The sequence below is a fragment of the Stenella coeruleoalba genome (genome assembly GCF_951394435.1).
Source record: "Stenella coeruleoalba genome assembly, chromosome: 2".
NCBI lineage: Eukaryota > Metazoa > Chordata > Mammalia > Artiodactyla > Delphinidae > Stenella > Stenella coeruleoalba.
This window is the reverse complement of record NC_137147.1, coordinates 34119058-34145917: the sequence shown is the minus strand read 5'-3', so window position 1 is coordinate 34145917 and position 26860 is coordinate 34119058. Positions and strand designations below refer to the sequence as shown.

General features: G+C 35.4%; 1 protein-coding gene across 5 annotated transcripts in view; it reads left to right on the top strand.

The window, feature by feature from the left end:
• PALS1 (protein associated with LIN7 1, MAGUK p55 family member) overlaps positions 1-26860 on the top strand; it is a 104754-nt gene that overhangs the window by 20719 nt on the left and 57175 nt on the right. For 2 of the 5 annotated variants that reach the window (XM_079915066.1, XM_079915068.1), the window contains exons 2-3: positions 9057-9137; positions 15747-16271. In XM_079915066.1, coding sequence (XP_079771192.1) covers positions 15905-16271 — 367 coding nt within the window. In that variant the 5' untranslated portion in view covers positions 9057-9137; positions 15747-15904. Of the gene's footprint in view, positions 1-8487; positions 9138-15746; positions 16272-26860 lie in introns of those variants that run through there. The other 3 variants (XM_079915070.1, XM_079915067.1, XM_079915069.1) reach the window with 3 other exon arrangements.

Here is a 26860-nt window from a genome sequence, read left to right as displayed (position 1 = left end):
AAATGTAAAATGATTGTCAGCTAGAGACACTGAGTTGGGGGTGACTATCAAGAAGAAGTTCATAGAAAAACCCATGAAAGAAATAATGTGTATATGATTTAAGGTAGTAGTATGAGAAGAGAGAAGCTGAAGGAGGTATATGTGAGATATTATGGAAGGAGAATTGATGGCAGTTGGTATAATTAGTTATTAACATATTTAGGGGTATTAAGGTTATAATTTTCAGTACTTAAATTTGACCCCATGGGGATAGCTAATTTATCTAACAGGATCTGGTCTATTGTATTTTTATGGTATTCATTTTTCAAGCTATACATTAATATTATCAAAACAGTTGTCAAGACAGGACATTTGGCTCACTGTGGCAGGACATACTGAAATTGGAACAATCCAGAGTAGAGAATAACATTTTAAAAATGTTACTGAGAAGTTGGGATATTGGTAGCTTAGTTTCACTTTTCAAATAGGTTGGAAAATTCACTTGCATTTTCTACTGTTTCTCCACTTGACTACTTCTGCTGCTTGACTGAGTATTTAGAAACTGAGCAATAGATGTTATGCTGCCTCAATCTGGCACTATAGTAACTTTGTAGTCTCTTAACACATGTAACAGTGAAATTAATTACCAGATTAAACTTCATTTTATGAAGCACTCAGTTGAGGAGAAAAGATGAATTTTCTATAATCATATTGTAAAGGTAAAAGAATGATGTAATTATGTGATTTTTGAAAGGAAGCCTGTAGTCAGTATGGTATTGTCTTACAGAAATATAGCTAACTTAGCACTGTGGATCCACATAAAGTTTCACTCATCTGGGTTTTAGTTCCTATTCTAGTACTTCTAGCTCTGACTTAACTTGCAGTGCTTGCATATCTTCTGGAAAATGGGGATATCTGACCTGCTTACCTTTCAGGGCACCTGTGGAGATCAAATGAGATAATGTGCTTGGATTACTGTGGAAACTGAAAAGCTTTACAAATGCAAGATGTGAATATGAAATCACTTACAAATTTTCATTTCTAGCCTTTGGTTCCCTGACTAGCAGTTAACAGCCTGACAGAATTCCCACTTTAAATGCAATACTTCTAAAATGGAATTTATCGTCTTTCTAATCCTCCCCTTCCTCTTTCTCTCACTTCCAGGAAGAGAAACTTTATTCTCTGAATTTTCCTATTTTAAGGTCCCATAATTTCTGCCAGGTTCAGTTGTCATGCTCAGTATTTTAGAATTGTATTTGGTTCCTGGTCTCCAAAGCCTGTCAAATCATCCTTTGTTATCAGCATTGTTTGAAATTATCCCTTTTCCTTTCTTCTCCTATTTCCTTTATCCTCCCATGCATAAGTATTAAAACATTGTCTCTATTGGCTTCTCTACTTACATTTCCCCTAGTCAACTCTGGTTACAGTGTAGAGAAGATTTAACTTTCTAAAAAACCTTTTTTTGATTCTTTTAAAACTCAGAAACCCATAGTCTCCCATTGCTTGCAGGAGAAAATTCAAACAATTTAGCTTGCATTTAGAGTCAGTTCTGGCTTTATCTTCTATCTCTTACACTGGCTCTGTTCCTTATCAGAGACTGTTCTTGTTCTCCAACTAGGCCATATATATTGTTGATCGGTAGCAATATTACTGAAAAGCCATATTGCAAGTAATTTTATCCCACAAGTTTAAAAATCCGTTTCTAGTCAGTTTGAAAATGTTGTAAATTAACTTTTGTCTTAGTGCCTTTTTCAGAAGCTTTACTTAACCTTTTGGATGCATTTAATCTTTCATTACCAAGTTGTTGAAGGTGATAATGGGGCAGTTCAAGTAACCAACCATTTGATATCTTTGATACTGTTTGGCTTTTAACCAATTCCTACTATGAGTGTGTGGTCTTGAATATCTCCAAAGACCACCATATCTTCTATTTTGTGTTTGATATAAGCAAATGGAGAATTTTCCCACTGAATTGAAAAAAAAATACTTTTCTCTGCAGAATATTACATAATATATAGGGAGCTTATTATCATCTGGTTAGCAAAATGATTACTTGTTCCTCCAACAGTTTTTTTTTAAACTTGTTTATTTTATTTATATTTATTTTTGGCTGCGTTGGGTCTTCGTTGCTGCGCATGGGCTCTCTCTAGTTGCGGGGAGTGGGAGCTACTCTTTGTTGTGCTGCACGGGCTTCTCGTTGCTGTGGCTTCTCGTTGCGGAGCACGGGCTCTAGGCGCACGGGCTTCAGTAGTTGTGGCTCGCGGGCTCCAGAATGCAGGCTCAGTAGTTGTGGCACACGGGCTTAGTTGCTCCGCGGCATGTGGGATCTTCCCAGACCAGGGATCGAACCCGTGTCCCCTGCATTGGCAGGCAGATTCTTAGCCACTGCGCCACCAGGGAAGTCCCCTCCAATAGTTCTTAATATTGCAAGGTACTACTATAACAGGATACTATACAGATTTGTAAAGGAACATGGTGAATGATTTTTCTTTAAGTAGTCCCATTGGTCCCTGGGAATAATTATGGCCAAAGCTAAGTTTTAGGCATAAAAAAGCAAGAGGAGGCTATTAGGTATCTGGATCTGCAAGTGTGATTTTCATAGAAGTTCATTGGTTAAAAGAGAGACTCTATGGACAAAGTGAAGGAAGGTTCAAACTGAGAATAATCAATAGAAGTTTTCTTTCTTTCCTCTTTGTATTGGATAAGACTAGATAAAAGTAATGGCAGGAATGAAGAGCTTCTATTCTGAAGTCATACAGACTTGGTATGAGTCTTGGCTCTGTCATTTAGATTTATGACCTTGGGAAGCAACTTAACCTCTTCATACTAGTTTTCCACATCTGTAAACTTGAGGATAACTTTGAGGAGTTGGAAGGATTGAATGTGAATAATATATGTGAAATTTTTGGCACCCTGCCTGGCAAGAAGTGCTACTGCTTCTACTTCTATTAATACTAACCGCTATCACCATCACTGCTACTCAAAACCATTTAAATAATCGTTCTACTTTTGGCCTCTGTAAAATACTACATAAGGATGTTGTAAGGATTATATGATACGAAGGACTTGAAACCATATACATAAAAGTGCACGTTACAGCTGTTGAATATTTATGTTGAGGTGCTCTTTGGGCAAAATACTTTGCTTCTTTAAATTTGTCTTCCTTTTTGTCTGGGGATAACAGTAGTACTTAAACTTGTAGAACTGTTTGAGGATTAACTATGTAAAGTTTGGTAGCCCAATGTTCAGGACACAGAGAGAATCAGTAAATAATAGTAGCTTGACCATTAAATGTTTTGTCTAAACACTTTTTTAGTCTTGTTTGGGCCGCTCTTAATGTAAATATCATTTGATATGCATGTTTAGTCTCTGGCCAGATGGTAATCGTTTGATGCCGGTGTGGGGTGGGGGGGAATGTATCATATGCTGGAATATGTTATTGAAATTGTATTTGCTTTCCCACTCAGGTTCTGGTATGCAATACAGGGCAATTTATTTGGCACCAGTTTTTATTCCATTTACTCTGTTGCTATTCTGTTGGCGATCGTTACCTTGTTGAATTTCTAGATTTATTGATCTCTGCCACTTTGTCAAGTGACTTAAATTTTTCTGGACCTTACTTTATGATTTGTAAAGTAAGAGTAGTTCATGAGATTAAAGGTTTTATTATTTAAACATTTAAGTTAACAGAACTTTTATTCCTTGAACCTTAAAAAGAATGACAAAAATGAGCTTCTGCTCTTTCCATCCACTGCCAAGATGACTCTTGAAATAAATCCTTTCCTGAACATTTTGAAAAACACTAGATGATATTTAAGCATCTCTCAGCCGCAGTTTATTTGGAAACCAACAGTACTGTACTTGAAAAAGAGTTGAAACACAATCAGTGAAAATAATCTAACGATCAGTGAAAATAATCTAAGTGGTTATTAGCAAGGGAGCTTGACTGTTTAAAGTTTTGTCTTGGAAGTGTGAGAAGCTTATTGAAAATTATTGAATGAGTGAATGCCTCAATTTTGGGTTAGTGATTGCTTGGTTTAACTCAGGGTCTCTCAACTTTGGCATTACTGTCATATTTTGGACTGGATAATTCTTCGGGGGTGGGGACGCTATCCTGTGCATGTTTAGCAACATTTCTGGCCTCTGCTAAGTAGATGCCAGTGGCACCCCCTCAACCCAGTCCTGACAATAAAAAATATGTCTAGACATTGTCAAAATTCTCCTGGTGGGGACAGGCGGAAGGCAGAATCACCGTTGATGGAGAGCCACTGTAATCCAAAAATGTTTTAAGAAGAGTCAAGGTGATATTTATAAATAAATGTTTGATAAACTGGTAAATGAATATTTTAGGGTATAGATATTTAACAAATGATAAATGCAGCATTATTTTTCCAGCTAATTTTTCCATGTTGTCTTATTTTTATTTTTGTCTTAAGGCAATCATATGGCCTAAAATTACAGGGTGAGAATAGGAACTTGAAAATTAAATGTTTCTGTTGCAGATATGTTTTATATACAACTTTTGCCAGTTATGTTCAAAGCTGCTAAGTCTCTGAAAGTTTTCATCTGAGAAAGATGTGTCTTGTAAGCTATTGACATGTCCTTATTGATATCCAGTTACATTGAGCAGGATCATACCATTCTTTTTTTTGTCTGTGAGAGCAGATGACTTATGTGGCTTTAAGTTATATGTTACCCCTACTTCCCTTTGAAATATTTACTCATTTGATTTCTACTTTGAGGATTTTTTTCAAATGAAGGAATTTTGCTTCCATTCTATACAAATTTATCTGACATACTACATTCTAAATATATAAATAGTTTTAAAGCTGTGAGTATAGCAGTGGCTTCTTTGGCATGCAGTTATCTGGATGATAAATAAAGGTACGTTTATCTGAAACCTAAACCATAAACTAAGTAGAATTTTAGAAATGCCATTATTATAGGACTTGTCAGAATGTTCCATTAAAAAATAAACCCAGGACATTTGCATTTGGTCTTTTTCTTAAGTTAAGGGGCTTGGTTTGTCAGTTGTATAAATCTGTTTTGCAGCTTAAAAAAATTTACATTGTTACCTGTTGAATTCAGTTTACTTCAAATATATTATTTTTTATTTTAAAAATATTCTGTTTAGTTCTCCATAAGGAATAATTGAAAAAACTAGTTTTTCAATTAAATCTTTGGTGAGTTTATATATTTTTGCTTAAATTGTTGTCACTAGTAATTTCTGAGCTAGTACTTTTCATGACTAGCCCAAATACAGTTGACGCTTGAACAACATGGGTTTGAACTGTGCAGGTCCACATACAGGTGGATTTTTTTCAGTAGTAAATACTATAGTATTACAGGATTCATGGTTGGTTGAATCCATGAATGCAGAATTGCGGATATGGAGGAATCACCTATACGGAGAACTGCCTGTAGGTTATACATTTTCCATTGCACAGAGGGTTGGCGTCCCTATACCCGTGTTGTTCAAAGGTCAACTCTATTTGAGTTTTGACTTGTATTTACTTAGTTTTAGATATAGTTAAATTTCTTCTCTGTGAAGATGATGTGTGGGGCATTCATTGTTGGAAACTAAAATTTTTGCATTGAGTTAAACATTTATTGAGTAAATAGGTTTTTTTAATGTGATGTCAGTAAATGACTTGGTCTTCTTTTAAAATTGGTTTTGTTGAGATATAATTGACATGTAATAAGATGCAATTTTAAATGTGTAATTTAAAATCAGCTCAATAGGTGTAACTTACATTAAAATTTAATAATTTTAAGTGTTCAATTTGATGAATTTTGAAAACAACTTTATCGAGGTATAATTTACATTCCATAAAATTCACTTGTTTTACAGGTACAGTTTGAGTTTCATTAAATTTATATCGTGTAGATATCACTGAAATCTAGTTTCATTACACTTCCATCCCATAAAAAAATTCCCTTGTCTCCTTTTATAGCTAGTTTCTGCTCCCATCCACAGCTCCAGGAAACCACCAAACCGCTTTCTCTAACAGCACTAATTTTGCCTTTCCTAGAAATTTCATTACAAATGGAAATCATACAGTATGTACTCCTGTGTCTGGCATTATGTTTTTGAGGCCATCCATGTTGTTGCATATATCAGTAGTTCATTCTTTTTTATTACTGAATAGTATTCTGTTTTTTAATTTATCCATTCACCAGCTGAAGGACATTTGGATAGTGTCCAATTTTAAGTTATCATTATTAATAATGCTTCTATGAATATTCCGTATAAACCTTGTGTTTTTTTACAACTAAAAATATGTATTTCTCATATGGAATCAGTGGGTTATATCATAAGTGTATGTTTAACTTTTTAAGAAACTGTCAAACTGACTACCGTTTCATGTTCTCACCTGTATTAGGGTTTCAGTTTCTCCACATCCTCTCCAAAGCTTAGTATTGTCAGTTTTTTAAATTTTAGCCATTTTACTGTGTTTGTAATGGTATTTCATTGTGTTTTTTTAAACAGCTTTATTGAGTTATAATTCACATACCATGTACAATTCATCCATTTCAAGTGTACAGTTCAGTAACTTTTAGTATATTCAGAACTGTGCGACCATTACCACAATCAATTTTAGTCTTTTCATCACCCCTCAAAAGAAACATGTACCCCCCTTAGCCATAATCCCCCCACCCCACCCCACCAGCCGAAGGCAATCACTAATTTACTTTCTGTCTCTCTAGATTTGCCTATTCTGGATATTTCATAACTGGAATTATACAGTATGTGGTCCTTTGTGACTGGCTTCTTTCAATTCTGTTTTTAAAGTTCATCAATGTTGTAGCATGTAGCAGTACTTTCTTTTAATTGCCCAATAATATTTCATTTTGGATATACAACATTTTAGTTATCGGTTGATGGACATTTGGATTTTTCCCCCCACTTTTTATATTAATAACGCTGCTGTAAACATTTTTGTACAAGGTTTTTGTTTGGACATATATTTCATTTCTCTTGGTCGTATACCTAGGAGTGGAATTACTCTGTGTTTAGCCTTTTGAGGAATTGCCAGACTATTTTACAGTGTGGCTGCACCATTTGACATTTCCAACAGAAGTGTATGAGAGTTTCAGTTTCTCCATCTCCTTATCAGCACTTGTCTTTTTGATTCTAGCCATCCTAGTGGGTGTTGTGGTGTCTCATGGTTTTGATTTGCTTTTCTCTGATGGCTAATAATGTTAAATATCTTTTTATGCACCTATTTAATAAAGCCATTTGTATATTTTCTTTGGAGAACTGTCTATTCAGGTCCTCTTCCCACTTTAAAATCAGACTATTTGTCTTTTTATTATAGTTGTAAGCGTTTGTTACATATTCTACACGTAAGTCCCCCATCAGATAAATGATTTGCAAACATTTTCTCCCATTGTGTGCATTGCCTCTTCACTTTCTTGATGGTGTCCTTTGAAGCACAAGGTTTTAAGTTTTGATCATGTCTAATTTATCTATTTTCCTTTTGTTGCTTGTGCTTTTGATGTCCTGTCTTAAGAAACCATTGCATAATCAAAGGTCATGAAGATTTATTTATGCCTGTGTTTTCTTCTAAGAGTTTTATAGAATTCTTACATGTGTGTTTTTGATTCATTTTGAGTTAATTTTTGTATATGGTGTGAGGTAAGAGTGCAACCTAATTTTTTTGCATGTGGATATCTGGATATCTAGTTGTCCTGGCACCATTTAAGAGACTGTTTTTTTCCCATTTGATTGTCTTGGCACCCTTGTTGATAATCAATTGCCTGTAAATGTTAGAGTTTATTTCTGGTCTCTTAATTCTATTCCACAGATTTCTGTCTATCCTTATGCCGGTATCTCATTGTGGTTTTAATTAGCATTTTCCGTAATGATTAATGGTGTTGAATATCTTTCCAAATGTTTATTTTTTGCCATTTGTACATCTTTGGTGGTCAAATTTCTTGCCTCTTTTTAACAATTGTATTATTTGATTTTCTGAGTTATAAGAGTATTTATAGTGAATATAAGTATTTTGCAAATATTTCTCTTTTTATAGCTTGCCTTTTCATTTTCTTAACAGTATCTTTTAGTGGCATATTCTGGGGTGGCTATTCTGCCACTTTTTCAGTGGATCCTAAAAACCTTGTGGTATCAACAGATCTTTGCAACTGATTGGATAATAAAGCTTGAGGAAGATTTAGATCTAGATAGTGCTATAATTAACAATAGTGGGAAGAAGTTCAGGTCAGTTTGGGATATATTGAAATTGAGATTCTGGTGACATCCAGAAAGTAAAAATGTATTTTCTGTTCCCTCAATCTGGAACCCTTTATTTCTGGATCTTCCCACAACTGACTTTTTTTTTTTTTTTTTTTTTTAATCATTCAAGTCTCAGCTTAATTATCATCTCCTAAAATAGGCCTTCCCTGACCATCTTATCTAATGTTGCCCCTTCCAAACATCACTGTCTATTGTATAACCCTGTTTTACTTTCTTTATAATTCTTTCTCTGAATTCATCTTATTGTGTATTTGCTTTTTATTATCTTTTACCCTATCAGAATGTAATCTCCCATTAGGACAGGATCCTCTTCTATCTTGGTCTTCAATGTAGCATCAACATTCCCCCCTCTGAATTAACTGTGGTTCTTGTCTGTCAGATCCTTTTTGAATCTTTTTGGATCCTAAACTTCTCATTTTCTTGACTTTATGAAACTATTTATAAGGTTTAAAATGGATCCAGAAGTTGTAGTTAAAGAAAAAAACCAAAAACTGCATTTTTGTTTGAGCCTAACCTAGAGATTAAAAAAAAAGTCATTAAAAATCATCTACAAAAGGGTCTTGTGCTTTTTTTAAAAGCTTTTAAACCAGTTATGTTTACCTCTTTCTTATCATTGACTTCAGGTAATTTATATTGATTTTAATTGATGTTCATTAGAGATGGGTGTGTGTACATTTTTATTGCTTTATACTGAGAAACCCTAGTCATCTGAAAACAGAATTGGATATCATATTGAATTAACTTTTCTCTGCTATTCCCTCCCTCTAAAAGACACTACAGACTTTTACACTTGATTAATTGTCTCTTTTCTGTTTTACAGAGTAAGAAAGTTAGTCTGAGTTCTGTGAAAAATCAGAGAAGAACTAAGGATAGTACACAAGGACTTTCCAATTTGCATAATGTAAGTTCTTTTCACTATTCTTGGCCTGAATTTTGTGTTAGCTGACAAAGCTGTTTCTATGGAAACAAATAGTGCAACTTCTTAGAATGTCAGAGGAATGCTGATCACTTAAAATGAGACTTCCCAGCTGCTGGTCAAAGGGCATTACTCCTGGGAGAAGGGGAGGAAGGATGAATTGAAAAAAAAAATCTAGAGTTCTAAATGCTAGTGTAGACCGACTGTGTTTTCATATGAAGTATATGTTTTACATATCCCTTTGCCTAAAAGTTAGGATACTGATTATATAGAATCTGGTCTTCCTGCTAACAGTTCATGTTTCCCAGCTCTCACACAAATGGTTTTGTTTCTTGGTGTGGAGTTTTCAGTGGGCCTATATCCCTATATCCCTATTTCAGGCCCCCCAGTCTCAATCATTTGTACTTATTGAAGCTTATTTAGCTTCTTTTTACCCCCTTCTTCTGTATTCAATTCACATAAGCAGAGCCCTTTCTCTCCACTAGTTCAAAGTTAACATTGAAATAGCTTTGGCCTACGAGCCTGAAAATTCATTTTCTTCTTTTGTGGAGTGTAAAGAGTTTTGCTTTGTTTTTAAAATTTTTCTTTCTTTTTTTTTTTCCATGGGGGTGTGGGTATAATAAGCTGGGACTTTGATTAGGATTTGAAATGTGGGCCTTTGAGGCATTTTTATTTATTTATTTATTTTGCGGTACGCGGGCCTCTCACCGTTGTGGCCTCTCCCGTTGCGGAGCACAGGCTCCAGATGCGCAGGCTCAACGGCCATGGCTCACGGGCCCAGCCGCTCTGCAGCATGTGGGATCTTCCCAGGCCAGGGCACGAACCCGTGTCCCCTGCATCGGCAGGCAGACTCTCAACCACTGCGCTGCCAGGGAAGCCCTGAGGCATTTTTAAAACAATTTATTTATAATTAGAGTATTGAGATGAGAATACTCTTAGGACCAGCAGCTTGTAACTACATTGTCTGCATAAGTCAGTCTTTCATTTACATATAAGGAGATAATTCTCTAGTTCAGTTATTTACCAGCCTCCAAATTGTCAAACAAAGGACTGTAGGGTTTTTTTCCTCCCCCCCACCCCCCAGAGTGACAGAATAATTCCTTTGGACTGGTTCTCTTTCATTGTTTATTGTTATGTGATGACTACATAAATGAGCTAGAATATTCATGGTTTGCCTGTTTAAAAATTATAATGATCATTAATGCTAAAACTGTGGGACACAGCATAATGTTTCTTTGATTCTGGAAGAATCTGTCATGGACCTCATGAATTAACTTGTGAGCATTATGAAGTCTTTAGGAGTGTTGGTATGATGAGATCATTATTTAACTGGGGTGATCTGGAAATATTTCTTGAAGGAATAGTGATTTGTGGTAGATCTTGAAAGCAGAAGATGAAGGGAGAAGCAGTTCTTATTTCTTAGTTCGTAAGACATTTGGGCAGGAAGAGAAAGATATGGGATAGGCAGGCACAAATGAGGAAGCTAACTTAGAAGGCTTGTACGGGAAAGTAGTAAAAGATACAGTTAGAAAGTTTGGATTTACCTTGTGAGTTTAGACTCTGTTCTCTAGGCAATATGAAAGCCATCAGATGTTCTGAACACAGGAGTAATTTGCTTATATGGTTAATTAGGCGTTTATCCCTTAACTAGTTATCAGGGCTATAGAGATCAATAAGACAGATCCTTGCTGATTAGATCATTTACCTGTATGACGTATAATCACCTTGAAATTGTGTCTAAAACTAAACCCGTAATGCCCTTTAATTTATCTCCCCTTCTATCGAATTCTCCATCTTAGTTAATGACATTGCTGTCCACCTTGTGACCCAAAGATAGTGGCCGTGAAGTCACACTGCCTGGGTTCATATTCTGAAGCCTCCAGTTTGCTTGGTCTTATACTAGGCAGTGTCACGGATCCAGAGATGGGTCGGCATGGTTCCTGACTTCCAAGCGTTTCTAGTCTGGGGCAGACAGACAGAGATACAAATAGCTGTAGTCGAGTTTGATCAGAGATGTGATAGGGATTGTGGGATTTCAGAGGAGGCACATAGCCAGTTTGGGAAATTATGGAAATCCAGGGGAGTATGTATTTGAGCTGAGACTTAAATGGAAAATAGGCAAGGATTAGATCCTAGGCAGCCTGGTTCTGGAGCCTGTACTCTTAAACATTGTGCGGTCTTGGGTAACTGGGTAGATATAGTGGCATTGATTAGAATTGAGAATGGAGGAAAAGGATCAAGGAGAATAGAGGGGATTAAAGGGAAATATGAGTTTAATTATGGACACATTAATTTCTAGATCTCTGTGAGACATTTTGGTAGATAAACTAATGGGCAGGGATCCTGTCTCTGTAGCCCCAGTACCTAGCCAGGGGTAAGTGCTCAACTAAATTTATGTTCAGATCACCCCTTTTTTCTAAATCTTTGATGGCTTTCTTACTGCCTTGAGATTAAGGACTTATATTTAAGACCTTTCATAAGTTGGACCCAGTCAAATTTTCTAGCCAGTATTCTCTTATACAAACTGACTGCTATAGTTCAACTAGCTTTGTTTGTACTTTTCCCATACCTTTAATTTTTTGTCTTTAGTTCATATGGCCTCTTTCTTTTTCCTTCATCCTGTCTTCAAGGCCTACTTCAATCCCCATTCCTCATTTATAAAACAGGCATATCTGGACCTACTTTTAGAGTTTTAGTGAGGATTAAATGAGTGAATACTATGTGAAGTGCTTGCAGTAGTGTCTGGCATAGAATTATGTGCTCAGTAAATGTTGTAGTTGTTGTTACTACTACTACTACTACTACTACTACTACTACTACTTCTTCTAGTGTTACTACTTCCTTCTCTCCTTTTTGCCCTGCTATATGAAATATAGACACCAAGTTTTAGGAATTCTGTAACTTACATGCTTCTTTAATATAACTTTTCTTCATTCTCACTATCTTAAATTAGTTCAGGACCCCATTTCTTTCTTTCTTTCCCTTTCTTTCTTTCTTTCTTTTGGCTGCATTGGATATTTGTTGCTGTGTGCTGGTTTTCTCTAGTTGCGGCGAGCGGGGCCTACTCTTCCTTATGGTGCACAGGCTTCTCACTGTGGTGGCTTCTCCTGCTGTGGAGCACGGGCTCTAGGCACATGGGCTTCAGTAGTTGTGGCACGTGGGCTCAGTAGTTGTGGCTCGTGGGCTCTAGAGCGCAGGCTCAGTTGTGTGGTGCATGTGCTTAGTTGCTCCGCGGCCTGTGGGTTCTTCCCGGACCAGGGCTCGAACCTGTGTCCCCTGCATTGGCAGGCGGATTCTCAACCACTGCGCCACCAGGGAAGCCCAGGACCCCATTTCTTACAGTTGCCCTCAAACTGGTCTCATTGCCACCCTTCAGTCTATCCTCTAGTCTTCTACCAGAGTGATATTTCTCTAAAAGTGAGTGTGATCATGTTAGTCCCTGCTTTAAATCCTATCATGATTCTTACTACTTTCAAGATAAAGGTCAAAGTTTTCATCTGTTACTCTTCTCCAACTGGCCCCCTGCTTGCCTTTCTAGTTTTATCATTATTCATGTATGACATGCTCCCATTGTCCCATCCAGCCATTTTGCATTCCATTCTACTTTATGCAAGTGCCATATTCTCACGTTCTTCCTTCCTTTTGGTCTTGTGTTTCCCTCTGCCTGGAACAGACTGTTCTATCTGGCTAATTTTTAGTTGTTTTTTGAAATGCTGCTGGAAGAAATGTGTCCTTATGTTTTGAGGGTTTGCTTTGACTATCACAGACTAAATTTTAGAGCCCATCATCTGAATTTATAACATTTCTAAGTTCAGTTGAACAAATACTTAATGGGCATTTCCTATATGACATGTATTGTGTTAAGTACAGGGAAGGTATAAAAATAAGACATGAATGACCCGTTTTTAACAAATTTAGAATCTAATGAGGAGAAATCAACTGAGAAGAATAATCATTCATTTTCTTTGCTGTCTCGGCCAGTGGACTATGAACACGCTAAGGGAGATGTGACCAAAATGGAGATTTAAGTGAATTAATATCAGGTTGCAGAAATTTTTCTGAGGGTAAAAGACTAGATCCAGATAGACAACAAGCATGATTATAGTCCAAGCATGAGAACTCTGACTGAGATCACCTGGCCTAGTTTCTCTTGCATGATTGTAACTTCCACCTCCATGATTTAGTACAGTGAATATGGACACAATCTTATAATTTTTAAGCTAAGTTTTAATTTCAAATCATAATTTTTGTAGACCAGCATATATATAAATAAAAAATACTCATGATTAAGTTTGATTTTTAATATCCCATAAATGTTGTAAGTAGAGAAAGTTGAGAGTTTTAATTTTCTGGAAGTAAATATACTCCTAAATTTTTAAAATTAAACATAACACTACAGTAACTCCTACATAAATTTCTGCTTACTTGTAATGAAAATATTAAATAAGATAAATTTGCATTTAATCAATATTATAAAACAAGAATTATCTAACATAATTTTTTTAATATATAAATTTATTTATTTGTTTTATTTTTGGCTGCATTGGGTCTTCGTTGCTGCACACAGGCTTTCTCTGGTTGCAGCGAGCAGGGGCTACTCTTCGTTGCAGTGCACGGGCTTCTCACTGAGTGGCTTCTCTTGTTGCGGAGCATGGGCTCTAGGCTCGCGAGCTTCAGTAGGTGCAGCACGCAGGCTCAGTAGTTGTGGCTCGTGGGCTCTAGAGCGCAGACTCAGTAGTTGTGGCACACTGGCTTAGTTGCTCCGCAGGCATGTGGGATCTTCCCAGACCAGGGCTCGAACCTGTGTCCCCTGTGTTGGCAGGCGGATTCTTAACCACTGGGCCGCCAGGGAAGTCCCTATCTAACATAATTCTAATAGCTCTCGTTTTAATGAAAAAGAAGGCAATTTAATGATAAATAAGGTATTTCTATGTAGATCGCATAATTATAAAAAATAGAGCTATAATTTGGACGGAAGACAGAAAAATCTACCAGAGTTCTTGTGAAAATGTAATTCTAGTGGCTCATGTAGTTTGCATCTATTTTCCTGATTATTGGTCTAGTGGTTTTCCACTAGATTATTGGTCTAGTGGTTTTCCACTAGGGTGGGTTTGTGTTAAGCAGTCTGTGACAAGATGTTTGCTTGAGAGAAGACTGGCTGGCATTAGGAATATCATCTGAAAACTCAGCTTTTGCTTAGTTGGCATGTTCTCTAACCAACCTATTAACTGGAGTGCTACTCAACTCAAGGAGGTAGTAGGTTTATTATTGTAAATATTTTTAAAGTCTTGAGCAAAAGAAGACTAATTAGATTTAATGTGTGGGTTTGCACATATATAAATAATCTGCCTATTTATGCCCAAGAAATGGCTTGATGAAAAGCCATTGTCATCCAGTAAAATATTTTTCTTGTCTAAAATATGTTGAAGGATTTTTAAAATAGGAGAATCAAATTAATACTAAGAATTAATATAAGTATAAATAGTTTTTAGTTCTAAAACTTTATATCATTTAAAACTCAGAACAGGGGACTTCCCTGGTGGTCTGGTCGTTAAGACTTCACCTTCCAATGCAGGGGGTGCGGGTTCAATCCCTGGTTGGGGAGCAAAGATCCCACATGCTTGCGGCCAAAAAAACAAAACATAAAACAAGCAATATTGTAACAAATTCAATAAAAGACTTTAAAAATGGTCCACATCAAAAAAATCTTAAAAAAAAAAAAAAACTCAGAACAATTCTATGAATAAATTTTCCAAAGGAATCTAAGGTTCAGAGAGAGAAACTAGTCTTAAATCATAAAGCTAGAGGAAGTAGCAGAGCCAGAATTAAAATTCAGTCTTCTGGTCTCCAAGTCCAATATGTTCTTGTTTGCTGTATAGTGTGACTTTAAAACATTTTTGAGTGGTAACAGATACTACCATTTTCTCTAAATGAATCCTCTGAAAGAATTAACCCTAATTCTTTTTTTAATGCCACCAGTTATAAAGACTGATAACTGACATAGTCTTTTTCTCACTTAAGGTAGTTTTATCCTGTAGATGCCTTAGCTGCTAATTAAAATTTCTTTTTCATTGGGTATCTTCTTCATCTCATAAACTCCGAAAAGTGAATTGTCTCCCATAGTGCTGCCTTTATATCGAGTCAACAACATGGCTTGCTGTATGCCAGGTTCTTTAGGAGTTAACTAGGAAGGGATTTCAATCTCATGTATATTAATTGAGCATAAAGGATTGTGTTGAGACAACTGTAAAGATGATTAAAATACTTTTACACCTTAAATATCTCATTCTCTACTAAACTAGTACCCAGAACCTTCTTATTTTCTTGCTGTGCTAAACTTTCTAATACGTCATTTTTCTTAGCTGTAAAATTAAACAGTATACTTGAGAGGGTACTTTTTTTTCTTGAAACACCTTGTTTTCCTCAGATCTATAAAATGAAAGGAAAATATTTAATCTATATAGCAAGATAATATTATATACTTATGAGATATTTTCTATATTGTGTAGAGATAGAGATTGGAAGTGGACTATGTAAAAAAATCTACTTTTATATTGTAATTCTTATACTTTTTTTCCCCATCTTTCCCCTTAGATTTCCTTCATGGATACATTTTCATAGCATTATTATGTGATGTGAGAAGTTTTTTTTTTTTTTTTGAAGTAACATGGATTTTATACTACAGAATCAAGAGATTGGCTTTATAGGAAAAATTGAATTATAAAAAGTGGTACGGGTTTTTATAGATAACCATGACAACATCCCATATGAATGGGCATGTTACTGAGGAATCAGACAACGAAGTAAAAAATGTTGATCTTGCATCACCAGAGGAACATCAGAAGCACCGAGAGATGGCTGTTGACTGCCCTGGAGATTTGGGCACCAGGATGATGCCAGTACGTCGAAGTGCACAGTTGGAACGTATTCGGCAACAACAGGAGGACATGAGGCGTAGGCGAGAGGAAGAAGGGAAAAAACAAGAACTTGACCTTAATTCTTCCATGAGACTTAAGAAACTAGCCCAAATTCCTCCAAAAACTGGAATAGATAACCCTATATTTGATACAGAGGAAGGAATTATTTTAGAAAGTCCTCATTATGCTGTGAAAATATTAGGTAAGTAAAAACAGTAGAATAATAGAAAATGTTTTGCTTTTGTTTCTCTTGCCGTGACATAAATGTGTATAGGAAGGAGGAGGGATATAAGAGAATGTAAGTAATAGCAATTTGAATTCAGACCAAGATCAGTTCCTTTCTCGGAAAGGCCATATGACCATTGTTTACTGTTAGCCATGTAGAGCTAAGGCACATATCCTAAGTGTTCAGTCACTACAACATAATTTTTATATCTAATCTTTGAATTAAAAATTTATGTATGAGACCTAACTTTTAAAGCCTTGAAATTCACATTTTATTTCAAACTCAAACTTTTATATCAAAATTACTGAAAAATAGTTTTCAGATTTTGAATTTCTGATTTCCTTAAGGTTAGTAAAATAGTGATAAAATTAATATATGTAGCTTAACATTGATTTGATTTTCTTTAATTAATGGCTGTTAATGAGAACTGGTGCTATTCCTACGGCATAATCCTATACTAACTATTCCCAAATTTCATTTTGTGAAGAAAACAAAAAAACTAGTGACATGAGATATTAATAGATATAAATAAAAAAGAATTCTGTGATCAAATAAATTTTGAGAACACTTGGTTAAATAAGTTAAACAGCTTCTTATTACAGTACTTCTTGTAGCCTTTATAATCTAATAGGCATTATGAATCTATGAGAGAAATTGATGTCGAATGTGTGTTTCCAAACTTAAAATATTTCATAATTGAACTTAACTGCCCTCTCTTCCTACACACACACAGGAGAGATTCCTGAACTAGTGTCAGTGGTCTACATTAACTTGTGTTCCCTTAAAACCAGGCTAACTAAAAGGAAGTATTTTATTTCTTAGTGGTTTATTATTTATAGATGTGAAAAGAGAGACACTTCACTTTTCTATGGAAGGAGAGGGTTTTCGTCGTTGTTTTGCCATTTATTTAAGTGTCTGTTGAATCCTGTACTAGATGCTGTAGCAAACAGCTTTCTGTTTAGTACCCAGAGTAGTCCTGTTAACAGGGCTCTGTAATATCCATTACAGAAAAAGAAATTGAACCTCAGTTAAATCACTTGTGTAAGACTCCATGCTAAGTGGTAGGACCAAGTTTGAATTTGCCTAATCTGGATATGCAGTTGATGTACTGCAAAGAACAGGGGGTTTGAGTGGAGACTGATATCCAGCCTGCTCTTCACTCACTAGACCAGAGCTTTGGCTACCAAGAGTGGAACACCTTTTTCTGATTTACTCAAAGGTACCATATGTACTCTCTCTTTGTATATAGTATACCATATATATTAAATCTGTATATATAAAGGTACCATATATACTATATATGGTATATACACCATACATACTATATCTAGTCTAGAACAGTTTCTACTTTATCACATCTGCTTCTTTTCTTTGCTATACATTTACTAAGGATCCACATTTCTTGACAGAAAGTAGTGTGCACACTTCTCTGTGACTTAAGAAATCATAGGTGTGTTCAGTCATAGTGAAGTCTGCTAAATGCCTTCAGATGAAAGGCATTATAGTAAAAACAGAAAGATTACATATTTTTTACAATACATTTATGTGAAGGAATTTTATGCTCTTTTTCCCTAAGAGTTTTGTTAGAGTAAAATTGTTTCATTCCCAATTGCCTCTTATTGGCCTTCATCTCCTACCACTCCATTATTTTATATTAAAATATTCTGTAAATATTCTCTGTGACTTGGAGAAAGCTTACATTGTAACATATCCAACCCAAGCCTGGATTGAGTCTTCTGGGTTTCTGTTTAAATTTCTTTAAGATTAATGTATTTGTCCATTTGCTTTAATTGTATGAGGCATAAAAGTCCATCTAATAGACAATATTCGTGTAATCTCCATGAGGAAACAAATACAGCTTAAGCCAGATTCACTTAGGGAATTTTTATTTATTTTTTTACCTAACCACAGAAAACTGAAGACCATTTCTCTTAAATTTTTTGCTTTTTCCTATTTCTTTTTGTATGCTGCTTGGTTAATTTTTCTACAACTATAGATTAAAGTACAGATACATTTTCTTCCAACTTGCAATCCAGTGTGGTTTTAAAAGTTATCTTTGTGCAATCTTTGAACGTAAGGCTGTTTATTATATTTTATTTTAAAGTAATTTGAAATGTAGTACCAGGTATCTGTAAGTCATTTCTTGGTTAGGAGAATATTTCATATTTTGAGAAATAAGTGATAGATTTAATTTTAATACACTCAACACAAATGTGTTAAGTGTAGGAAACATGAAAAGTTATAGTAAGTTATAAGGTTGTTATTGTCAGTCAAATCTTCAGTTTTTGGATATACTCAGTTTTAAGTTTTCATTTTAAAATGAAGTATATTAGCTTTGTATCAGACATTTTTTTTCCTGTTTATAATTTGCTAACACATCAGACTACAACAGTACTCCCTTAAAGTTGTATGAGTCTCCCTGCCAGTGTTTTGATTAATATACACATGCCAGGAGACAACTTCTCAGCCTTTTTCACAGCCAGAAACAGCAACCTTGTGTTAAATGAGGGAAGGATGGGGCAACTGATTTATTTCTTTGAGAGGGAGCCTTCAGTTTCCAAATGATACATCATCATTTATCTGTGAGTAGAGGAAATTCTCCTTAAAGAATTGAAAATGTGATTGGAAAGGTTAGATACTTTAATTATCTGGGTGGTGGTTTTTAATGAACATATTTATAAATTCGGCACTGTATAATAATAAAAATGCAGGGATGGAATTAATAGAAAATATTCAGAAAGGATAAACTGAATTTTCTTATTTAAAAGCAGTTAGAATCTTATTGAAAATTAGAAAATAGTGATGTGGAAATTTCAAATGAATAATATTAGTAGTATAAATTATAAGAATTTTGATATATTAGGGAGGCTTTCCGTAAAATTGGCACGAGTTATTCAAACTTGCTTTGCTACAAATACAATATCATTGTCTTGTTCTCTTTCATAAGTAAAGCAAGCTACCCTGTGAGAAAAATTCTGAGAAAAGAGCAGAATGCAGGTAGGATGAGGTAGAGTAGGATCATCTTCAGATGTCTTTAGATTATAGAATTGACTGTTTGATTGATTTTTATGGTCAAAGATAAGTAATTTGGGGCCAGGATTGTGGACAAGTAAATATAGTAGACAGAATATTTAAAGGGAATAAACTAGGAAACATTGCTATCTATCATGGATGTCACTGTATGATTACCACACTTTTGAAGAGACCTTAGGAAAGGCATACACACCCACCCATCACACAACCATGGTGAGCTATCTGTTTTGTGGCTAATAAGGAGATTCTTGAAATTTGTGATTAGGGACTTTCTGATTTACACCAGATGCTACTAGTGTTAAGAAAAAATAAAAAAGACACACCAAGGGGAAGAAAACTAGGATGAATAAAATATTTTCGTAATATTAATAATACCATGTTTCAGTCTTTATTAGTATCTACATATTTTTTGCCAGGTGTCTCTGAATATTCAGACTTTTAAGTCAAGAGTATTCTTGTGTTTGATGTTATAAAATAAAATATTTCTTCCACATTTGTTTCTGATGTTATTTGACTTTGATTGACCGTGGGAAATGCTGGAATTTTGCTGGCTTGTGATAAACTTTTTTTAAGATTGGCTTTTAAAATAAAGTTTATTTAAAGGCAGCAAACAAAATTCTAGTGCAAATAAACCTTGAGTTCATACATTTCTGAGAAGTTAATTATTCTTGCTATTAAATTTTTGCTCAACTGCTATAGATATTTCCAAACTTTATTAGCCATTCTTTGAGAAATTTTTTTTTTCTGGAAATGAAATGATTAGACCCATTGGTATTATGTTTAAAATGTTGGGACATTTGATGATTTTTTGATTTGTTCAGATTGCTAAAATTAGAACTAGCCTAAAATAAAGATTAAAAAATTCATTAGAATATGTGTATAGTCATGTAATGTTTGGTTATTAAATATGCATAATGCTACTGAAAAATAATTAACTGCTATACCATTTAGTCTTTGACACAATGTATCAAAACTTCATTCCACCTATAAAGTATTAATAGGTTTTAACTTTTTCCCTTTGCAAAGACTTGAATCATTTTATGTTCAGAAATGCATGATATCATTACATATTGGTACAGGGATGCCTGGAGTCAAATGTAGAGTTTAAATACTTTTTACCTTCACTTGCTATTGACCTTTGACAAGTTACTTAAGTTTCCTGAGCCTCAGTTTCTGTATTTTCTTGAGGATCAAGTGAAAACACATATATAAACATGTTGCACATTGTAAGTTTGACTAAAATTTAACTTTTGTAAGGACCAGAAGCTACCAGAGATCATCTAACCTTTTAGTCCATGAAATTAGTTTGTGGATCTTAACCAGTAATTTTTTACTTCATTTTTTAAAATAACAGCTTTACTATACCATAAAATTCACTCTTTTAAAGTGTACAATTCATGAGTTTTTAGTACATTCACAAGATTGTGCAGCCATCACCATTATGTAGAGTGTTTCCATTACCTCAGAAAGAAACTCTGGACCCATAAGCATTCACTCTCTATTCTCTCCTCCCCCTAACTCCTGACCACCCTAATCTACTTTCTGTGTATTTGTTTATTTGGGACATTTCATCTAACTGAATCATACAGTATGTGGCTTTTTGTAACTGGTTTCTTTTCACATAGCATAATGTCTTCAGGGTTCATCTGTGTTGTAGTATGAACCATTACTTCATTCCTTTTTATAGCTGAATAATATTCCACTGTATGGAAATACCATGTTTTGTTTATCCATTCATCTGTTGGTGGAATGTTTGGTTTGTTTCTACCTTTTAGCTATTGTGAATAGTGCTGTTACAAATATTCACATATAATTTTTGTTTAAACATCTGTTTTCAATTCTTTGGAGTATATACCTAGGAGTGGAATTGCTGGATCAAACGGTAATTGTGTTTTAACTTATTGAGGAACTGCCATATTTTCGCCAGTACCTGCACTATTTTACCTTTTCATCAGCAGCATGAGAGGGTTACAGTTTCTCTACATTCTTGCTTCTATTTGTTATTATATCAATATGTCTTTTTAATTTTAGCCATGCTATCAACCAGTAATTTTTTTTTTTTTTTTTTTGTGGCGGTACGCGGGCCTCTCACTGCTGTGGCCTCTCCCGTTGCGGAGTACAGGCTCCGGACGCGCAGGCTCAGCGGCCATGGCTCACGGGCCCAGCCGCTCTGCGGCATGTGGGATCTTCCCAGACTGGGGCACGAACCCGTGTCCTCTGCATCGTCAGGCAGACTCTCAATCACTATGCCACCAGGGAAGCCCAACCAGTAATTTTTTTAAGAACTAGAAAAAAATAGAAGATATTAAGGTATATTATATTGCATGTAAGTATTTATAAATTTTTATCTCAAATAGGGATGTATATACTGGGTTGAGAAATTTAAAAATACACATTTTTAATGGATCACTAACGAAAGTTTGAGAAATAATATCCAAGTCAAACCCACTCATTTTATAGAAAGGCCCAGAGACTTGAGATGGATTTTCCAGTGATATATATTGCAGCTAGTAAGTGATCCAAGTCACAACTAGGACCCAGGTATTCTGCCTTCAAATTTGGGTCTTTTTCTTGCTCACCAAACTCATTTCAGTTTTGTCCAGAGAAAAATCATGAAGCTTTTGTACTTGATTGAATAGTAGTCATTTCAATGATATTTTTCCATTGTCTTATATTTAGGGCTAAGGTTTTTGCTCTGCCATCTCTCTCAACTGTCTTTGCTTGTATGCTTGTCTAGAATTTCTTTTTAATTTGTAATGCAATTTTTTAATGATTAATTACTGTTCAGGGTGTTTCATGAGCTTCTCGTTATTTTTAATAAATGCAGTTTAACCTAGTCCACTGAAAACCAAAGCTCAGAGATCTGAATTTTATGTCCTTAAATTTAAAAAGAAAAAAAGAAAAAGGAAAGACAACCCATCCCTACTTAAGTAAAGATTTCCTAAATGAACATTCGAATTTCGAGTCAGTGGATAGATGTACTGGAAACTGGTATAATCTCCTCATACTCAATACTATTAAGTTCCTCATCTGAATAGTCAATTTGACTGTACAGTTTAGGGGAAAAGAAGAAATCTTTAAAAGTGTTCAGGAAAAAGTCATGAAGTTGGTTGAAATATAGAAATTTCTGAGGATAGGTTAAAAGAATTGGTATTATTTAAACAATGAAACGGAAGAATATTAATGCTAGAATAGATATGTAGAAACTGTTTTCATGTGGGGTAAATGATAGCAGTAAGTGAAAATAACAAAGCTAATCCAAGGTAGATGGTTATCTCCATTGCTTTGAAAGATCTCCAGAAACGGAGATTCCGTAGCTTCCTTGAGTAATTTTATTGTTTACCCTTACTGCCAAACAATTCTCCAGTCTTGGGTGTTTGAAGATAGAATTTTCAGATAGAGCAACTCTTGGTGATTGCTTTCTGTTGCCCATTTTAGAGTCTTCATTCTTTTATATTTTAGGCAGCCAGGAGAGGGCCAAGAGGAGAGGAGAGTGTTGGGGGGTGGATTTGTGGGCTTATGTGTGTGTTTGTATTTATCTGATTAATTGTATCCCAAAGCCAAATGTAAGTGATTTTTCTTGCTTTTAGATAATATGTCCTCTCTTTTAACATAAATAATCAAGATTTAACTGTTGTATGAAACGTTAGAGGAAATGGGAAACTTAAAACAATGTCTACTGAACATCAAATAAGAGGAAATAGATCAAACTGCAGGACAAGGCATTTGAACTAGATATAAAGAACTTGCTTCTAGGGAAGTTGCTACAGACTGGAGTTTATCACCAAAGCCAGATTTGCCATGCCTGCCTTTGCCTTCCCCTCAGCACAGTGTCTGTCCTCATTTCTGTCTTCCCTCCGTCCTGCCTTGTTCTGGGTACTGCTCTTCCTCCGTAACCCCTTCTTTGTTCACTCCCCGCTCTACACCTGTGTCATTCTTTCTTGCTAGCCCTGTGTTCTTTATTTATCTCTCTACTTCTCTGTCCATGTGGTTCTTTTTCCTTGTGCCTGTTGTGTCTCTGTGTATGGGAATGGGGAAGGGAGCCTCTGATATCTGTATATGGGGAGTCTCTGTTCTCTCTCTAGTCTGTCCTCTCTTTGTTGTCTATCTTCATCATTATTATAAAAGAGGGTACATATTTGACAGGATGGATTTAGCTGCATCTGATTAGATTTTTCAAATTTCCTCTGGAATTGCACAGAATTTCGAAGAACTTAGGTGGTTTTCGTTTAAGTAGCATGTAATCTAATTACTATATCATACAATGGAACATTTCTTATGGGTAGAAAATTTGCTGTTTTGCATAATATGTATTTGTAAAATGCTTTTAAAGATATACCATATAGAAACAAAGTTTTTTAAACCTACAACAAAATACCTTTTGAAATTAAGAATTTTTATATGAAACTAAAATGAACGTGTGTCAGAATGAGAATCCCAGAGTTGATATTGCCAACAATTATTTTTCATTATGACATCATACTTAATATCAAAGAAAAGACCTTTTGTCAGAATTCCATTCAGAATTTTCCAATAAAATTTATCATAATCAGTATTTTAAGACTAATGCGATAGATATTTTTTGCTTTCTCTGTGACCTTAAAACTTTATTGGGCAGAGGCAGCATCATTTTTAATTTCCATTAAACTGATAAACCCTCTGATGAAATTCATGTCTTTATAAATAAGTTTATATCATTTACTGTTTCATATTTCCTTTTACATATTTATTTGTTTCAGCTACATATGGTTTAATCCATATCTTCTTGTCAAGCTATATATTTATATTTAATGAAGTCTTAAAAACTGTGATTGTCTAGTAACTTAATCTGCTCTGTTTGTTCATTAAACATTTGTCATGGAAACATATTTGAACCTGAAGCATGAGAGTACTTGGGGAGCTTTCCTGCCTAAGAATGCTATCTGGAAAATTTCCCAGCTAAATTGGCCATGAAAGCAGATATGGAATTTATCTGAAAACTTCCTATTTAAATCATAAGTTATCAATTTTGCTGAACTACTTAGTTACCCAGGCTAGTGCTACACCATCAAAGATGTTTTTACAATATTTCTCAAAAAGATACATAGCCTCTACATTCACAAGAACTGCAGTTTTGGTTTCTTTTGCTGAACTTTTACAGTGTACTGCCTAGCATACTATTGTGATGTTAGAGTTGAAATAAAATACTCTGAGAAAATATTTGAAGCACAAGACACTTGGTTAAAACAGCAGAAATAAAATGCAACAGTATTATAAAAGTAGCATTTGGAGGGTGTATTATATGTGTGAACATGTACAAACACAGTTAACTAGAGGAAATTCTTCGTACAGGTACATGGTAAAATAGAATGTGTAAGCTCCTCTAAATACTAGTCAGTGTACATTGCATGCTGCTATATTGGGCAGAAAGACACTTTAGGACAGCTTTTCTAAAGCAGATAAATGACATGTCACAATCAAGCCCTAAAATCTAAAAAAGAAACAAAAATTTATCTTTTTTTAAGCCCTTGGTATGGCAGAAAAAGCACTGCCTTAGAAGTTCAAAAAGATTCTTCACCCAGGTGCCATTTTTCTGTATGACTTCATTTTCTCCATCTGTAGAGATTTGCTCTGAACTATGTATGTCTCAGGTTTTGGTGGGTTTTTTTAAATTGGGAAAAGTTTCTCAGATTTTATGAGGATTAAATAAAATAATATATATGTATATATGTCTGTAATACAAATATTGTTCTATGTCTTTCTATTCAATATTGGCAGTGACTAGTGTGTAATTCAGACCAAATACATATTTGTAGTTTTTCAACTACAAATAACGGGTTGGTGATATTTCATTGTGAAAGCTGAGCTTAAGTGCAAATGATCTCAATTTAGTCTGGCAACATTGATTAATGCAATAAGTCTGGAGACAACTCCTAAAAAAAGATAATTTCAGTGAAAACACTTTTTACTAATTAAACAGCAGAAACGTGAATAGGACTTCATAGAGGTTAGTGAATTTGTAAAGGATGATAATTAACAAGTTTAAATTGATGCTAACCTACAAAATTTGAACCTTGATGCTAACCTACAAAATTTGAACCTTAAGCCCAGTTAAAGTTGTTATTTCTGGCACTTGGCATGGTCCTTAAGTTCTCCTGATAGCCTTTACTTAAGTAGATAGGTACTAAGTCAACAGCCTCTTTGGGACTCAGTTGTATAGTTCTTCTGCTTTCAGCCTTCCTATTTCCTATAGATCTTATCTTGGTCCCTGATCTCCTGAGAGAAAGACATTTCCAGTTTGACCCTGAGATTTTTTTTTCTTTTCTGGATTTTAAACTGTCCCGGATGGTCTTTAATGTCTTTAGAATTCCTCAGTATGAACACAATATGAAAAAATTGACCAGATTTACTCTTCCTCTGGAACCTGTATTCCTTACCTAACTTCCTATCAACACGAGAAGCCTACTGATTTCTTAGAATTTTTTTTTTCTTTTTTTTTTTTTTGGCTGCGTTGGGTCTTCATTGCTGCACGTGGGCGTTTTCTAGTTGCGGCGAGCGAGGCCCACTCTTCTTGTGGTGCGCAGGCTTCTCATTGGGTGGCTTCTCTTGATGCAGAGCACGGGCTCTAGGTGCGCAGGCTTCAGTAGTTGTGGCACACGGGCTCAGTAGTTGTGGCTCGTGGGCTCTAGAGCGCAGGCTCAAGTAGTTGTGGCTCAGGGGCTTAGTTGCCCCGCGGCATGTGGGATCTTCCCGGACCAGGACTCGAACCTGTGCCCCCAGCATTGTCAGGTGATCGATTCTTAACCACTGCGCCACGTGGGAAACCCCTCTTAGAGCTTTAAAGCAATCATCCCTTTTGGATTAACCACAAAATTTCCTGTTGCCTGGGCTTCCCTGGTGGCGCAGTGGTTGGGAGTCCGCCTGCCGATGCGGGGGACGCGGGTTTGTGCCCCGGTCTGGGAGGATCCCACATGCTGCGGAACGGCTGGGCCCGTGAGCCATGGCCACTGAGCCTGCGCGTCCGGAGCCTGTGCTCTGCGGCGGGAGAGGCCAAGACAGTGAGAGGCCCGCGTACCGCAAAAAAAAAAAAAAAAAAAAAAAAAAAAAAAATTCCTGTTGCCTCTCTGTGCTGCATCTCAGCTGTTAACTGATATCGTGAAATAAGGCCATTGATCTCCAGTTTTATCTCTCATTAAGCCATCCCTAGTTTAGATTACCCTACCTTACTTTTCCTATTTCCTTGCTGGCTTATGACTACAGTATTTTATTTGTGCGTAAAATATTCTAAAAATGAAAATTCTATGCTGTGTTTACTACGGAAGTAAGAGAGGGCAACAAAAGGAAATACTGAATAGTTGTAAAGGAGGAACTAGAATAACTATAAAGCAGACACAAAAATTCAATACAGCAATCAAGGTTATTTAGTATAGAAGAAAATAGGTGTGAGTGCTTTAGTTATTCCCAAGTATATCATGTCTTAAAATATTACAATAACTGCTGTTAATAAAGCCTGTAAGTCATTGGTTCTTAACCAGAAGGGTACATAGTCAACT